The following is a 17,996-nucleotide window of genomic DNA, read 5'->3' as shown; positions in this document are numbered from 1 at the left end:
GCATAGCTTGTCAATGATATAGTTGGGGCTAGAATCCAAGTCTAGCATGGGCACCAAAACCACTACTCAACTATTATGCTAGAACGTCTGCAAGAAGCAGTAGGAGGTACACTGTAAGTGGATGAATTCCATATATGTGAACTACATCTCAAAAGCTGTTATTAAAAAGAAAAAAATAGACAGTAGAAGGTGGTAAAGATGGTTCCCTTGGAGTCTGGGGGACACTGTAGCCTGTTTTCTAAATGTTGCCAACAACTTTAGAACCAGCATTCCCTCTTCTTGCCATCTTATGACAGCATCCTTGAGTTGGGAGGGAAGAAGCTTGTGAAGTTGAATTTTAAAGGCCTCTAACTAGAGTTTGGTCTCTCTGTTGTTCATTTCCTGTGATTGCATAGGCATGAGGGAGGGAGGGAGGGAGGGAAGCGAAAATACTGCTCTCTTAAGACTCAAACATGCTTGCTTGCTTGTGATTGCTTTCAATTCAGGCAGCTTGCTCTGGGTGGAGTTGGGGGAGATTAGTGAGGGGAAGGAAAATCGGGTTTGAATTGGCTGGAAGGAAGGAAGGTTAGTGAGGACAGGAAAAGGATAGGGAAATTGTGACAGAAAAAGCAGAAGGTCAAAGCATGTCAGGGCTGGATGGAATCCTAGACGCAGCAGCCAGGGCTTTTACTCTCCTTTTTTGAGGACCGGAGAAGTGATGCCCAATTTATATAAATGATTGGGACTATTTGCTTTTTGATTCCTTTCCTGTGCTGGATTCTAGGGGAGAATACAGCAGAGAAAAGATGCAGAAACAATGAAGGAAAAACCCCCTCATTTGAGTAGGTTACCTGGCAGAAGACTTGAGTCAAAGTTGAAACCTCTGTAACTTTCCTCTGTGGGTTGTCCAAAGAATCCCAAATCCAAGAGGAAAATTAACATGGCAGAGAGTCCGTATGGATTTCCCAAACGCCCAAATGGAGTTTGGAGTCTTAAATGACCTGGTTTGGCTGTCTACCTAGGAACTCTCCAGAAAACTTAAACTCCTCCCTTCAGTTTGTGTTAGCAAGCCGCATTTGGCTTCATGAGACTGTCTCCACTGTTTTAAAAAATAGCGGGGACAGCTCCCTTTTCTTTTGAAGTGTTCGCCAAGAGTTTCATTGAGAAAAAGCTGAGCAGCCCCGAACTGCAACAGAAACATGGAAGGCTCTGTCTGTGGTCTCTGTAAGAAGCTGCCCACAATACTGTTTTCCCAGACCCCATCCTCATTACTGAGAAGGAGCAACCTTGCTAATTTGAGGAGTTCTCTATGATTTAGGTCACATTGTTCCAGCAGGCCCTTTCTTCAAAGGAATGTCAAAAGCGATTAGTACAAAGAGGAATTTGGAGTCAGAACCAACAGGGGTAAAGTGAGGAGGGAAGTGGTACCACTCCCAGGGTGTAGATGCTTCCTGAGTGTTGGCAATCGCGGAGGCTGCCAGTTACCCGGTCTCCTTGGGTAACTCGAGCCCTCCCCGCCCCGCAGCTTGCTGACTGAAGCAGATGCGGGTCACACGGAGTTCACTGATGAAGTCTATCAGAACGAGAGCCGCTACCCCGGGGGAGATTGGAAGCCGGCCGAGGACACCTACACGGATGCGGTGAGTGGCCTGCTCCGGAGAGAAACTCTCACCTGTCACCTCTGATCGCGATCTGTGGGGAACCCAGCAGCCACCTGGCTTGGGCTTTACCCTCTCCTCTGCTCCATCTTATGTTCTGCAGAGTCTTCCACTTACAGCTTAAGCCACACAAGTGCCACAATAAGTATTTTCTTTAGAAAAGAAATGAGGCCTATTTAACTAGATGTTGAAACATGATATAGTTTGGATTGTGCAAATTTTTTAGGTAAATTTTTATTATTATCTAACTAGAGTTCTGTTGTTGTTGTTTGAGGGTTTTTTGAGATGGGCTCTTTCTGTTTCCCAGGCTGGAGCATAGTGGTGCAATCATAGCTCACTCTAACCTCAAATTCGTGGGCTCAAGCAGTCCTCCTGCCTCAGACTCCCCGGTAGCTGGGACTACAGGGATATGCCACCATGCTGGAATAACTTTTTATTTTTTTGTAGAAATGGGTTCTTATTATGTTGCCCATGCGGGTCTTGAACTCCTGGCTTCAAGCAATCCTCCAGCCTCAGCTTCACAAAGTGCTGGGATTACAGGCATGAGACACCAAGCTTGGCCTAGTTTTTAATATTGTAACAAATGAAATGTTTCTGTCTTTAAAAAATCCAAGCAGCGTTAAAGGAAATCAAAAGTAATTCTTCTCCCCAATCCACATTCCACTCCCCGAAGATAATCACTGATGTCTGTTTTCTGTTCATAAACAAGTATATAACTTCCTTTTTCCCTGCCTAAATAGAATTGTGTTGTACACACAGTTTCATAGCTTGTATTTTTCACATAATAATGTATCTTGGACATTTTTTATATCAATGCATATAGACCTATGAGCTTTTAAAAAATGGCTGCAGAATGTTTTATTATATGTACCTACTCTAATTCATTTAATCCCCTCTTTCTGGGCATTTAGGTGCTTTTGGTTTTGAGTCGTTGGTTTTTATAAGCAATGTAACAGTGAACATCCTTAAACATACATTTTTGTATGTTTATGGAAGTTTATCTGTAGGGAAGATCCTTGCATTTGGTCTAGGTTTCAATGCATATAAAATTTTGCTAAAATTTTATAACCTTCAAAAAGGTTTTATAAATTCATATTTTCAACAAAAATATGAGAAGCCTGTTTGCCTAAACATTCACCATCCATCCCACTTTATAACATTTGCCACATATTATACGTGGTATCCTGTTGTTATTTCAATTTTCACTCTCAAAGTGAAGCCAAGTATTTTTTCATGTTTATGGGCCACCTTTTTTTCCTTCGCTTAGGAACTTTCTTTTCATAACTCTCTTCAGTTTTATGCAAACTTAAGTCAATATTTCACATAAATTTTGCTCAATTGTGTATGATTAACATTATGAACCTCCAGTAGCATTTCCCTGTACTCAAAAACATGTGTCTGCCAGGTGTGATGGGTCACATCTGTAATCCCAGCACTTTGGGAGGCTGAGGTGGGTAGATCACTGAAAGTGAGGAGTTTGAGACCAGCCTGGCCAACATAATGAAACCCCATCTATACTAAAAATACAAAAAGTAGCCAGGTGTGGTGGCGGGTGCCTGTAATCCCAGCTACTTGGGAGGCTGAGGTGGGAGAATCGCTTGAACCTGGGAAGGGAGGTTGCAGTGACTCGAGATCGCGCCACTGCACTCCAGCCTGTGTGACAGAGAAAAACACTGTCTCAAAATAAACAAACAAACAAAAAAAACAAAAAACAAAACAGGGCCAGGCGCGGTGGCTCACGCCTGTAATCCCAGCACTTTGGGAGGCCTAGGTGGGTGGATCGTGAGGTCAGGAGATCGAGACCATCCTGGCTAACATGGTGAAACCCCGTCTCTACTAAAAATACAAAAAATTAGCTGGGCATGGTGGCGGGCACCTGTAGTCCCAGCTACTCGGGAGGCTGAGGGAGGAGAATGGCGTGAACCCGGGAGGCAGAGCTTGCAGTGAGCTGAGTTCGTACCACCGCACTCCAGCTTGGGTGACAGAGCGAGACTCCGTCTCAAAAACAAAAAACAAGAAACCAAAACAGGCCAGGTGCAGTGGCTTACACCTGTAATCCCAGCACTTTGGGAGGCTGAGGTGGGCAGATCATGAGGTCAGGAGTTCGAGACCATCCTGGCTAACATGGTGAAACCCCGTCTCCACTAAAAATACAAAAATTAGCCACGCATGGTGGCGGGCGCTTGTAATCCCAGCTACTCAAGAGGTCGAGGCAGGAGAATTGCTTGAACCCGGGAGGCGGAGGTTGCAGTGAGCCGAGATTGCGCCACTGCACTCAGCCTGGGCAACAGAGCGAGACTCCATCTCAGAACAAACAAACAAACAACCATGTGTCTTTAATGTTTTACCCATTCTCTGATGGGTTCTTTCCCATGTAACCCCTCATAAAGAGAGTTGCACCATTTCATAATATTAAGTTGAACCATAAGAAATTGCTGAGATTCAACCACTTTAACCTACAAAAACAGCAATTTCATGTGATTGAACCTAATACTATTTCCTAATAGTAAAAACAAAAGATAGTTTAAACTAATTATTATTTAGCAATTGTGAATAAAGATTAGAGATTTTTCTGAGTGAAATGGATCTCTAAGATGGTATCTAAGTAAAGGTGTGAATGCCATAGTTAAGTGAGGAACTATATCGGACCCTTTGCATCTTACTGACATTATGGCTTACCTCTCTTCTTTGTTTTTATTTTTGTTTTGTAAGAACGGCGACAAAGCAGCATCGCCCAGCGAGTTGACTTGTCCTCCAGGTTGGGAATGGGAAGATGATGCATGGTCTTATGACATAAATAGAGCAGTGGATGAGAAAGGTAAAATTGTACATCTGTGACCTGATCAGGGCTCTGCAGCAGGGCCTTGGTTAATCAGGGTAAAGGTTGCTTGGGAGAGAGGGGCCTCACTTTGGTCTACGGCAGGGATCCCCAGCTCCCTGGGCCACAGACCGGTACCAGTTCGTGGCCTGTTAGGAACAGGGCCGCACAGCAGGAGGTGAGTGGCAGGCAAGGGAGCCTTACCATCTGAGCTCCACCTCCTGTCAGATACACAGCAGCATTAGATTCTCCTAAGAGTGCAAACTCTATTGTGAACCACACGTGACAGGGGTCTAGGTTGCGTGCTCCTTGTGGGAATCTAGCCATCCTCCCCTACCCCACAACCCTGTCCATAGAAAAATTGTCTCCCATGGAACTGGTCCTTGGTACAAGAAAGATTGGGGACCGCTGATCTGTGGCATCTGGGTCATGTGGCACCATCTGTGACTAATCAAATGTAGAATCCAAGGGACAGGCAAGTGTATGGACAAGTGCTAAGTGGGCAGGGGTGAAAAACATCAGGTGATGGGGCCAACTGGTTGGGTTTTGAGATGCTTAGGGATCCAGGATGAGAATTTGGGAGGGAGCTGGAGTCAAGATTTTCTCTATTCTAACCACACCCCATAACCTCCCTGGGAACATCACATTCAGGGCCCCCTTGACTCAGAAAAGAGAACTGTAAACTACCCTTAAAGTCGTCCTGTGCAGCAACGATGCAGACTATTGATATAGCTTCTGGTGTGTGTCTTTTTCTGAACCATAATTAAAGTTAAGTGAACAATAGCATTTGGAATTATCAAAAGAGAAAATCTGATTCATTTCTTTCTTTATGCATGGTGCATAGAACTGGCATTGACCCAGAAGATTTCAAATCGATTATAAGCTCTTTGCTGATCTCAATGCACACACCAGATCTTGGAATAATCGTTAGCATTTGACTGGGCAATAACTATGGGCTAAGTATGGCCCTAATGCTTTGCATATGTTATTTTGATAGTGTTAAAATACTGTAACCCTATCAAAAGGTGTGTTTTATCTTTACAGTGGGGAAATTGGGCCATAGGCGGGTTTACCAACTTGCTGGAAACCTATTTAGTTAACAGCCAAGATGTGGCGATGCTAGGATTTGAACCAAGGCTGTGCAACTGCACAGTCCACACGCATACCTGGTGTTTCCTCCTGCCTCTTGAACTGTGCTTTATTCTTAAGTGCACTCAATTACCATGAATGACTGGAAGCCTAAAAGTGGGGGAGAACATGGTCACCAAGGAAGCATTTTGAGGATCTGAATGGGAATGAGGCTGTATTCTGCTTGGCTGAATATCCCAGCAAAGTGAAAACAGCCATGCATTCAGTCACGATAGTACAGAACATTTGGGGGCAGGGAGAGTGACCGAATGTTTCCTGGAGGTTTATTTGGTGATCTGGCAAATGCATCTCTTTTGGGTAACCATTCACAAACTGTGTTCCAGGCTGGGAATATGGAATCACCATTCCTCCTGATCATAAGCCCAAATCCTGGGTTGCAGCAGAGAAAATGTACCACACTCATAGACGGCGAAGGCTGGTCCGAAAACGCAAGAAAGATTTAACACAGACTGCTTCAAGCACTGCAAGGGTAAGAGAAGCAAGGGAAGGGAGCTGGACTGGGGAGCTCTGCCCTCCTGACCACAAAATCCCAGCTAACTAGCCATTTCTGCAGAAACTACTCACAAATCCAGAGCCGAATACTGCACTCAATGGTTCTCAAAGTGAGTCCACCCCAGCCAGCAATATCATCATCACCTGGAAATTTGTTAGAAATGTCCCACCCCAAACCTACTGATTTAGAAATCCTGGGGGTGGGCCCAGCCAGCTGTAGTTCAGTAAACCATCCAGGTGATTCCCAGGCAGGCTAAATGTTGAGAACTGCTACAAAGGTGTTAAAAGAAACAAACTATTTTGGCAGCGTAATATAGTAGCGGTAATAGCTCAGGACTTGGAACAAGATGTGTAAGGATTCAAACCCTGAATTCCCTTTCTTTCTCATCTGCAAAATGGGAATAATATCTATACCTTTTAATTAGGGTATTGTAAGCTTTAAATGGAATAGTAATAAATAGAACAATAACACTCATAATAATAAGTGGCAGGTATAGAAGTGGCTTTCCCTAATGCTAGGTACTCAATATGCATCATCTATAGTCTGTAAGGTTTGGATTTTATGCCCATTTGACAGATAATGCTCACAGAGTTTAAATACACTTGCTGTAGGCCAAGTGTTTAGTAAGTGACAAAGCTGGTGTTGGAACCCAGGCTAAGCTAAGTCCAAACAGGAACTCTCTCTATTCCACAGAATGGGTAACTCTGATAGGTACTATGACATTATTTTTATTAGATGGTGAGCTTCTGGAAGCAAAAATTGAGCCATAGTCATCTTTGTATCCTCCTTGCTAACTCAGAAATGTGCTCCCAGTAAGTAATCTACTCAAATAAATGAGCTAATGAATGAATGAGTCTTTTTTTTTTAAATTTAAGTTCTAAGATACATGTGTAGGACATGCAGGTTTGTTACACAGGTAAATGTGTGCCATGGTGGTTTGCTGCACCTATCAACCCATCACCTAGATATTAAACCCAGCATGCATTAACTATTTATCCTGATGCTCTCCCTCCCTCCACTCCCCGGCCCCAGTGTGTGATGGTCCCCTCCTGGTGTCCATGTGTTCTCATTGTTCAGCTCCCATCTATAAGTGAGAACATGTGGTGCTTGGTTTTCTGTTCCTCTGTTAGTTTGCTGAGGATGATGGTTTCCAGCTCCATCCATGTCCCTGCAAAGGACATGATCTCGTTCCTTTTTATGTCTGCATAGTATTCCATGGTGTGTATGTACCACATTTTCTTTATCATTGATGGACATTTGGGTTGATTCCATGTCTTTGCTATTGCGAAGAGTGCTGCAGTGAAAATACGTGTGCATGTATCTTTATAATAGAATGATTTATATTCCTCTGGGTATATACCCAGTAATGGGTTTGCTGGGTCAAATGGCATTTCCGGTTCTAGGTCTTTGAAGAATCGTCACACTGTCTTCCACAATGGTGGAACTAATTTACCCTCCCACCAACAGTGTAAAAGCGTTCCTATTTCTCCACAGCCTCACCAGCATCTGTTGTTTCTTGACCTTTTAATCTCTATTCTGACTAGTGTGAGATGGTATCTCATTGTGGTTTTGATTTGCATTTCTCCAGAGATCAATGATGTTGAGCTTTTTTTCATATGTTTGTTGGCCACAGAAATGTCTTCTTTTGAGACGTATCTGTTCATGTCCTTTGCCCACTTTTTAATGAGGTTTTTTTTTTCTTGTAAATTTGCTTAAATTCCTTGTGGATTCTGGATATTAGACCTTTGTCAGATGGATAGATTGCAAACATTTTCTCCCATTCTGTAGGTTTTCTGTTCACTCTGATGATAGTTTCTTTTGCTGTGCAGAAACTCTTTAGTTTAATGGATATCTCTTTATTGTTTAATTATCCCAGGCTGATGGGGTGAGAAGTTTCTGAAGGTGCTTGAACCCTCTCCTTCCACACGAGGGCACCAAGTTGAAGTGGGAAGAACACTGTGCCACTAGTTAGAAGGCTCAGGATATGGCCTGGCTCTACTATGAGTATTTCCGAGACTTTGATCATGTTTGCTAACCTGCCTTACTCTTGGCTATGTGAAAATTTTCACTGCTACTATTTATGTTACTAGAGGGTCAGGTACAAGATTATGCTTAACCTGCATTTCACATTTATTCAAAGTGAAAAAAATGGACCCAACAATAGTTACCCACATGGAGCTCTCATTTCTCAGATCTGAAATATTATTCCATATTATTTTACATTTATTAAATCCAGTCATACTTTTAAGGTATTTAAATCAAATTTCTGCTGTGAAAATGTCAGCTGTGGGAAAGCAAAGACCCTATCTCTTCTTCACTGCGTCCTCAGCCCCTAACACGATCCCTGTCACGTCGCAGGCACTCGTATTTGTTGAATGAATAGAATATAACATTGAAAACCGATACAGGCCGGGCGCGGTGGCTCAAGCCTGTAATCCTAGCACTTTGGGAGGCTGAGACGGGCAGATCACGAGGTCAGGAGATCGAGACCATCCTGGCTAACACGGTGAAACCCCGTCTCTACTAAAAAATACAAAAAACTAGCCGGGCGAGGTGGCGGGTGCCTATAGTCCCAGCTACTCAGGAGGGTGAGGCAGGAGAATGGCATGAACCCGGGAGGCGGAGCTTGCAGAGAGCTGAGATCCGGCCACTGCCCTCCAGCCTGGGCGACAGAGCAAGACTCCGTCTCAAAAAAAAAAAAAAAAAAAAAAAAGAAAACCGATACCACTGGTAGATCAGTAGTTTTTAAGCTACAAAGTACCACATGAATGTATTAGTTATTACAGAAATAACATATTCTGATCTATCACTTAATTATTAGTTATGGCAGCTATTAGCTCAGGCAAGACATTTAAACCTGGGAGGGGGCATTTGATTTTTGTCCTACATATGTAAAATGGAGATACTAATGTTTTACAAACTATATCACAATAGCAACATTTTTATGAACTAATGAAGTGAGAAAACAGAAAGCAATTTGGGAAAGAGTCCACTTGCTTCACCCACCCCCAAATCAGGTATGCCCACAACTGTGCTGTCATTGTCTGGTTATCTCTCCGCACTACCGCAGTCCATCAGCTCTGCAAGGCAGAGCTCCTGTCTGGGTTTTTTCTTTTCTGTATTTCTGGCTGTAGCTCAGTACTTGGCACAGAGTAGATTTTGAATACTGTGTATCTGTTGATTGATCAAATAACCTGTTTTATCAATAAAAGGAATATTATCATCATCATCATCGTCATCATCATCAACATGTTTACTTCTGTTTTAGGCCATGGAGGAATTGGAAGACCAAGAGGGCTGGGAATATGCTTCTTTAATTGGCTGGAAATTTCACTGGAAACAACGTAGTTCAGATACCTTCCGCCGCAGACGCTGGAGGAGAAAAATGGCTCCTTCAGAAACACATGGTGCAGCTGCCATCTTTAAACTTGAAGGTGCTCTTGTAAGTACTAGGTTGCCAGAGCGCAGATCATATTGGTATAGAGAAAATATGTGAGTGTTGGGTACAGCACTGCCAACTCCATAGAGGTCCCTGTAAGCCTGGTACTATAAGATGGCAAATATTCACAGGTTGAGGGAAAGCCACACGTCCTGGGTGCTCAATACCTCATGTAGAACGAATAGACCATTAACACAGGAGTGTTCTAAGAAATACTACTGTCGACACACCTGCTTGACCTAGCATTTTCCAAATGTGTCTGTTCTAGGACCCTTGTTTCAGGTAACATCTATTCACATCCCAGGCACAAGTTCCTGGAATCATATCTTGGAAACTGCAACTGTTCAACAAAATATTCATACATATATTCATAAAGATACAGATGTGAAGGGGAGGAAGTCAGAAGGCTAGCTCACAAAATTAGAGAGCAATACGGAAGCACATATGGAAGCACAGTAAAGAAGTCAGCGGAGAAAAGCAGGCAGGTGGAAGGAAGGAATAGAGAATGGCAGGGGGTGATCTAAAACAATAGGGTGGTCAGGAGCCATTTCTCAATAGCCTATTTTTGTATTTCTGCACTCTGACCCCACAGTACTCTGCTACTGCTGCTCTTTCTCTTCCTTATCCCATCCTTTTACTCCCTATTTATCCTCTACATTTTTCCTTTTTTCCCTTTCTTTCAGCAGCAGGGCTTGGCAAACCTGGACTCGAGGTAGGAGGGCTGGCTCCCACTTCCTGCTCGGCTGCTTTCCAGCTAAGCGACTTCAGGGAAGTCACTTGCTATCCTGGGACTTACTCATCTTTTAAAAAATGGGATGTCTGCACGATAACATCTTTTAAAAGCTAGAATTCCATTTGTTTGTGATTCTTGCTTGTTGGTTGGTTGGTTTGCTTTTAGGCAATGTTTATTGACTTATCTGCTAATTGACTCTGTTAATTGACTTTAGGGGGCAGACACTACAGAAGATGGGGATGAGAAGAGCCTGGAGAAACAGAAGCACAGCGCCACTACTGTGTTTGGAGCAAACACCCCCATTGTTTCCTGCAATTTTGACAGTGAGTTTTATTTTATTTTAATTTTATTTATTTATTTATTTACTTATTTACTTATTTTTTGAGACTGAGTCTGGCCCTATCACCCAGGCTGGAGTGCAGTGGTGCGATCTCGGCTCACTGCAACCTCCCAGGTTCAAGCAATTCTTCTGCCTCAGCCTCCTGAGTAGAGGGGACTACAGGCACATGTCACCATGCCCGGCTAATTTTTTGTATTTTTGCATCTTCTCCATGTTAGCCAGGCTGGTCTTGACCTCCTGACCTCTCAAGACCCATCTCAGACTCTCAGAGTGCTGGGATTATAGGCGTGAGCCACCACACCTGGCCAGCAGTGAATTTTAAACATGACTTTGTGAATTCCACTTCTGTAACTTTGATCTTAAGGAAACTCTTCAAATCACTGAATATGATTTTTAAAATCTCGTCATGCAAACATGACTTTCATTTTCATCCTTGATGAAATGGGTTTTTAAAAATGCAGTTGAAAACCATATCATAGATAAGGTGAAGGGTGGTCAAATCACTGATTTTAACAGTCTCATATGTGCTTATTCTGTCTAGTAAGCCCCCCAAAACTGAAATTTTTTTTTTTTTTTTTTTTTTTTTTTTTTTTTTTTTTTTTTTTTGAGACGGAGTCTCACGCTGTTGCCCAGGCTGGAGTGCAGTGGCGCGATCTCGGCTCACTGCAAGCTCCGCCTCCCGGGTTCCCGCCATTCTCCTGCCTCAGCCTCCTGAGTAGCTGGGACTACAGGCGCCCGCCACCGCGCCCGGCTAATTTTTTGTATTTTTAGTAGAGACGGGGTTTCACTGTGGTCTCGATCTCCTGACCTTGTGATCTGCCCGCCTCGGCCTCCCAAAGTGCTGGGATTACAGGCTTGAGCCACCGCGCCCGGCCTGAAATTTTTAACTAGGAAAAAAAGCACAAAAATTTAAATAATGGTTGGTTTCAATAATAACCTTCAGGGTTTTTGGAATGAGACAGACCTGCTCTACAATAATATTAGTAAATGCTTATATAGGTCTTAGAATGGGCTAGGAACTGTACATATTATAACTTTTTAATCCTCATAACAACCCTATAAGGTAGGTGTTATTATTGTCCCCATTATACAGAAGAAGGAACCAAGGTACAGGAAGATTAAATTACTTGCCCAAAGTCTTATGGCTTATGAGCACTAGAGAGATTTGAACTCAGGTCGTAGAGCTCCCAGAATCTGTGCACGGAATCATAATGCTCCGCTATCTCACAAAGAGAAAGAAAGAAACAGAGTGAATGTGTGTGTGATAGAGAGACAGAGAGAATATAATAATAAAAGGAGTATGAATATTTTGAAATGTCAAAGAATCTTTTAGATGATAATTGTTTCCCAGATCTGATGCTGAAGTAGTATAGAAAGCTCTATTTCTATAACTGCTGGAGACCCAGTTTCATTGTAAAGGTCTGTGATAATAAGTAGTACCCTAAATTCAGTTAGTTTATGACAGAGGTAATGTTTTCCTGATTGATACACTTTGCATTGAGCTTACTATAGTATTTTTTTTAAAATAGGATTTTTGTTTTTAAGACCGAGTCTCACTCTGTTGCCCAGGCTGGAATGCAGTGGTGTGATCTCAGCTCACTGAAACCTCCGTCTCCAGGGTTCAAGTGATTCTCGTGCCTCAGCCTCCCGAGTAGCTAGGATTACAGACATGCACCACCATGCCCAGCTAATTTTTGTATTTTTAGTAGAGACAAGGTTTTGCCATATTGACCAGGCTGGTCTCCTAACTCCTGGCCTCAAACAGTCCGCCTGCCTCAGCCTCCCAAAATGCTGGGATTACAGGCATGAGCCACCGCACCCAGCCTAAAAAATAAGTTTCATTTTACAGGAAATAGAACTACTTTGGGAGGCCACATCATCACTATTCTGTGTGCCCTTTGCTGTGGGGAACTGTAATAGAGTCAAGTGACCTATTTATCAGAAACATGTATTTTTTCCAAATATTCCAGTAAAATAGCAGTTTACAGTGTCACGTTTCTTGTAAGTAATCTTCATCCTGTTTTTTTAGGAGTCTACATCTACCATCTGCGCTGCTATGTCTATCAAGCCAGAAACCTCCTGGCTTTAGACAAGGATAGCTTTTCAGGTAAAGGAAAAAAAAATCTCCATGCTACGCATGATTACATAGCATGCTGTTTTGCTTCTATGTTTCAAGTGAATGCTTTTTGTCATTTCTAACAACAAAAACCCTTTACATGTTGAGATTATTTTTGCATGCTTGAAGCAAACTGCTCAGTGATTAGATAAATCATCACGGAATGCTTTAGACACCATTGCTGGGTGCTAGTGATACACAGAAGATACTTTTGATACTAATAGATATTAATTAATTAAGTAATAAGAAGCACTGAGAAAGTGATTTCTCATCTCTGTTTATATACATGGCTGCGTTTTCATCCCTGGACCCTCGGGTTGATTGGTAAGTTAAGATCCTTTAAGTTTTTTTGTAGGCTCTCTCAAGGTATCAAAAAGATGACAAGTTTGCCCATTTGCCTACAGCACCAGGCTTTGAGCAGTTTGGAGTACATTTTAACCTTCTCCTCTGCCTGCTCCCCACATTCTCAATAACATAAAACCATGAGGCTTTGTCATCTCTTGCACTGACACCCAGCTGCTTTCGTTGCTTTGAACTGGTTCTGAGAGGAAGGCTATTGGCAAGGGACGGGGGAGGAGGGGAGAACAGGCCCGTCTGGGGATTTCAGTCCTTTCTGCTGAACCATGGATAGTTCAGGCTATCTGAGGAGCATTCCACTTCGGGACTCAAAGCCCAGCAGAGTTTCCCTGGGCCTTCTATGAAAACACCTCTTAACCCATTTCCCGTTTGCCCCGAGAAATGAGTGCTGGCGGCGAGCTGTACTTTTTCTTCCAAACAGGAAGTGTGTTAGAGCATTTGACTGACAATCTCATGTGCTCGCATCAATTTTGAAGCGTGTTCCAAGCACTAATATTTACCAATATTTGTGAATGGTTTCCTTTTCTTACCAATTTGACCAGATTCAAGGTTATCCCTGCGATATACATCTCCAACAGGGTCTTTGAAGACATTTTCAAATATTTTCCACCAGGGGGCACTCTATCACTGAAAGTTAAAAAAAAAAAAAACAAACTTTCCAAAATTCTTGACTAAAGCTTCCTAAAACTCTAAGCACATTCCTTGCAGTTTTGGAGATAGAAGAATTATCATCAGGGCATAAAGCAAAGGGTTCATATGATGGCTCCTCTGCTAGAAACCAAGCACTTTTGGCTTATACAAAAGTTTCAGGCTAGATACTGTGTTATTTTTCAGATAGGTCAGCCCCCAGGCAACTGCAAAAAGGTTTGATGAAATTATTTAGCATGGAGGAGAACATGGATTATTTCTCCATGCATAATATTGCTTTCTCTCCATTCTTAAGTATAGTGAGACAAAGTTTTCTGCTGTCATAGATTGTAAACTCTATAAGCATCTGAGCTTTTCCTGTTACTGTTGTACTCTTGAGACCTGGAACTCAATAAATATTTGCTGAATGAATGGATTACCATCAACATTAGAAACAACTATAATAAAAACTAGCATTTATCAAATACTTCCTATAGGACAGGCTCTGTCCCAAGTAGCTAACATTCCTTATATCATTTCGTCCTCTCAACACTGTGAAGCAGATATTACTTTCATTGCATGGAGGAAGGGATCAATGTTTAGGAAGATTATTTTTTCCCTCAAAGTTACGCAGCAGGGGTGAAGGGTGGGTGTGGACCCCAGGTGTATCTGACTGCAGAGCCTCACTCAACCATGAGTGCAGTACTCTTGCAGAGAAAAACTGTGGGCCCCATTAACTTTGGTGGTGACATACTCCAAAGACAGACCTCTCAGTACACATCAGGGTCTCGCTTCAGGTGCCTCTGCTGCAGTGCCAGAACCTTCCATGGGGAACTCCCTGCTCCCTAGAAACCCTGTCTCCAGGCAGGTGGTGAGAGCCCACTGTCATTATATCCAGAGGAAAAGAATATGGTTGCAGTGAGTGGTTCTGGGGAGTTAGATTTTAGCCATGACCCCGTTGTTATTCTCTTTTTCTGTTTTAGATCCATATGCTCATGTCTGTTTCCTTCATCGGAGCAAAACCACTGAGATCATCCATTCAACCCTGAATCCCACATGGGACCAAACAATTATATTTGATGAAGTTGAAATCTATGGGGAACCCCAAACAGTTCTGCAGAATCCACCCAAAGTTATCATGGAACTTTTTGACAATGACCAAGTGGTAGGTCATTTAGAATTTCTAAGATAACTTGGGGATGATGGAGATTTGAAGGGATGAATGTTGGGGAATTTAAGGATCACTTTGTTTCTCTAGGGCAAAGATGAATTTTTAGGACGAAGCATTTTCTCTCCTCTGGTGAAATTGAACTCAGAAATGGACATCACACCCAAACTTCTGTGGCACCCAGTAATGAATGGAGACAAAGCCTGCGGGGAAGTTCTTGTAACTGCAGAGCTGATTCTGAGGGGCAAGGTACATCACTGTGTTCTTCCTCATGTATTCTGTCAACTGCTTAAAATGCATGTTAATTCTAGGCACTGTTTGCTTGAACTAAAGTGAGTCATTGACATACCCATGTTTGTTTCACAGGATGGCTCCAACCTTCCCATTCTTCCCCCTCAAAGGGCACCAAATCTATACATGGTCCCCCAGGGGATCAGGCCTGTGGTCCAGCTCACTGCCATTGAGGTATGCGGCTCCCCACGTGTTACTCATCAAATCAAACGGATGTGACTGCAGAGCAGGAATCTTTTGTATAGAAAATAGAATCCTGCTGCGTATTTTCTTGCTATCTCCAACTTCCTTTACAACTTGTCCAAAAACTGGAGATATTCATGGGAGTAGAAGGCTTGCTGAGGCAACAAGGAGAGGTCAATTCTAACATTCCTGAGGGCATCTAAACTCCACATTTACTGGGAGCCAGCAGGTTTCTGAGTTTCTCAGGTCAACTGGAGAACTGGGAGAGGGAAGATGGACCAGAAGGGAATGATGGTGTATATGCCAAGAGATGGGGGCATGGCAGGGAGGCAGAGATGGAAGTTGAATGGGAGCAGTGAGCGATGTTAGCAATGTTGACATGTCAGATACAAGCTGATGACCCCAACCAGGTGGCTTGATAGACAGTGTCTGGCCCACTCTCAAGACTTTCCCCTGTCCAGTCAAGCAGCTGTTAACACCCCAACATTTCCCTTTTCTGGCTGTCTTGCTAAGAGTTCTCAAAGGCTGAAGCTATCACTTTGAAATGCTTGTATGTCAGACAACGTGTTAAGAAGTTTACAAGTGCACTGGATGCAGTAGCTCACGCCTGTAATTCCAGCACTTTGGGAGGCCAAGGCAGGTGGATCACTTGAAGTCAGGAGTTCGAGGCCAGCCTGGCCAACATGGTGAAACCCTGCCTCTACTAAAAATACAAAAATTAGCTAGGCGTGGTGGCACACGCCTGTAGTCCCAGCTACTTGGGAGGCTGAGACACGAAAATCGCTTGAACTCAGGGTAGGGTAGAGGTTGCAGTGAGCCTAGTTCGTACTATTGCACTCCAGCCTGGGTGACAGAGTGAGACTCTGTCTCAAAAAAGAAAAAACAAAGAAGTTTATAGGTGATCATCAGAATAACCCCATGACAGATAACACAATCAGTCTTGTTTGTAGATTAGTCATAGAGAGGTGAGTTACCTTGTCAGCGCTGACACAACTAGATGGCACAGCCAAGATTTGATTTCTACACTCTTAACTGCATTGCTTTTTTATGGGCTCAGGCAGGAGAAAGAAAGGGGCAAAACCACTTTCTTTGCATGACCTACAAGCTTACAAGGATAATGTTCAAATTAATCATAAAGACTTTGCCAGTAGTTAAGACAGAATTTTTACTTTTGAATGTTATTTTTAAAGTGCTGGGTTACCTTCTCCTCTCTTTAAATTGTTTTCTTAGATTCTAGCTTGGGGCTTAAGAAATATGAAAAACTTCCAGATGGCTTCTATCACATCCCCCAGTCTTGTTGTGGAGTGTGGAGGAGAAAGGGTGGAATCAGTGGTGATCAAAAACCTTAAGAAGACACCCAACTTTCCAAGTTCTGTTCTCTTCATGAAAGTGGTACAGTATCAATTCTCTGTAATCACCCATGTGCGTTGAAATATGAAAGTCTGTGCCTCACACACACATGCAAACACACAGAGTTTATTTCCAAAATCTGACAAATACAAAAACCCTGCAATGACTTTTTTCCCCTTAAATTCTCGCACTGTGGCAATACTTTCTTAAAGCTTCAAAGCAACTCCAGTGACACAGAAATATCTGTGAGCAATATGTATTTATTTCTCTGGTAAACTTTCCATCTATTCAGCTATCTATTACAGGCTGTTGGTCAACCCCATGAAGGCAGAATATTAACCCCCAGTCATGCATGGACCAGATATACCACCCCCCACCCCCCACCACAGCCGTGCATGGACCAGAACCCTCCGGATAAGGACTGGTTGTCTGAGGAAGGGGCGGCTGTGGGGGAAGGTATATGGGGCGATGGGGCCATGACCCTGGCAGCCCGTAACTGTGCCCCACCTCCAGGTGCCCCTGGGATGGCACCTTTTTTGGTCCATTGAGGCTACCCTCTGGTTGTTAAAGATGTGAGAGCATTGGATCCAGTTCACAGCATCACTGACCCCATAATACCTGGGGCAAGAAGAGGTCACCCAGTCTTTTCATTTTTAAAGAAGTTAATTTCTTAACTTTAAAAAAAAAAATTCTTTTTTACTCTATTATATAAATAGGTGAAATAAAGACAGTTCCTTACCTTGAAGTGTTGGAAGACCTAGAACCATCCCATTCCTTTCCCCACCCGAGTCGTTTTCCTGACCTTGATGTCTCCAATACAGTGCTCTTGAACTCTAGGGTCACGTGCTTTAACCTCTTATTTTACAGAGGAGGAAACTGAGGCCTAAAGAGGGGAAATGATTTATCCGGTGTCATAGTGTTAGGCCATGCCTTCTATATCGCAGTGACTGTGTCCTAACTACAGTGACAGCTGCAGCGCAGGGCTTGGTGCATTCTTACTCAGTACACCTCGTCTTTAATCCTGCGGGCTGAACATTTGCACCTCTCTTACGCCCACTTTGGGGAAAACCAAGAGGTAATGAATTTACACAAGGGGACGTCGCTAGCAAGTGAGTGGCCAGAGTCTGCACATAGGTCCCTCCAACCCCAAAGCCCACGCTCTCCTCCCTATCATGCGACAGTGAGCCACCAGGATGCTTCCAGTCAGGGTCCCAAAGTGGTTGCCCCTGGGCCACTCCCCTATCCTTGTCTACTCCCCACACCTCCCCCACCTTCCAAGTTCTAGTCTAGAATCT

At 43.2% G+C, this 17,996-nt stretch overlaps 1 protein-coding gene across 2 annotated transcripts in view; it reads left to right on the top strand.

Annotated features, from left to right (window-relative positions):
- The window catches only part of MYOF (myoferlin), a 173,061-nt gene that overhangs the window by 113,490 nt on the left and 41,575 nt on the right, over positions 1-17,996 (top strand). For both annotated transcript variants that reach the window (XM_050802713.1, XM_050802712.1), the window contains 10 exons: positions 1,505-1,619; positions 4,350-4,455; positions 5,928-6,073; positions 9,366-9,539; positions 10,484-10,592; positions 12,639-12,716; positions 14,693-14,874; positions 14,968-15,126; positions 15,244-15,342; positions 16,582-16,743. In XM_050802713.1, coding sequence (XP_050658670.1) covers positions 1,505-1,619; positions 4,350-4,455; positions 5,928-6,073; positions 9,366-9,539; positions 10,484-10,592; positions 12,639-12,716; positions 14,693-14,874; positions 14,968-15,126; positions 15,244-15,342; positions 16,582-16,743 — 1,330 coding nt within the window. The remainder of the gene's footprint in view (positions 1-1,504; positions 1,620-4,349; positions 4,456-5,927; positions 6,074-9,365; positions 9,540-10,483; positions 10,593-12,638; positions 12,717-14,692; positions 14,875-14,967; positions 15,127-15,243; positions 15,343-16,581; positions 16,744-17,996) is intronic.

Source organism: Macaca thibetana, chromosome 9 (genome assembly GCF_024542745.1).
Source record: "Macaca thibetana thibetana isolate TM-01 chromosome 9, ASM2454274v1, whole genome shotgun sequence".
NCBI classification, from domain to species: Eukaryota; Metazoa; Chordata; class Mammalia; order Primates; family Cercopithecidae; genus Macaca; species Macaca thibetana.
Note: the sequence above shows the minus strand (reverse complement) of the source record. Positions and strands in the feature narration are given on the sequence as shown.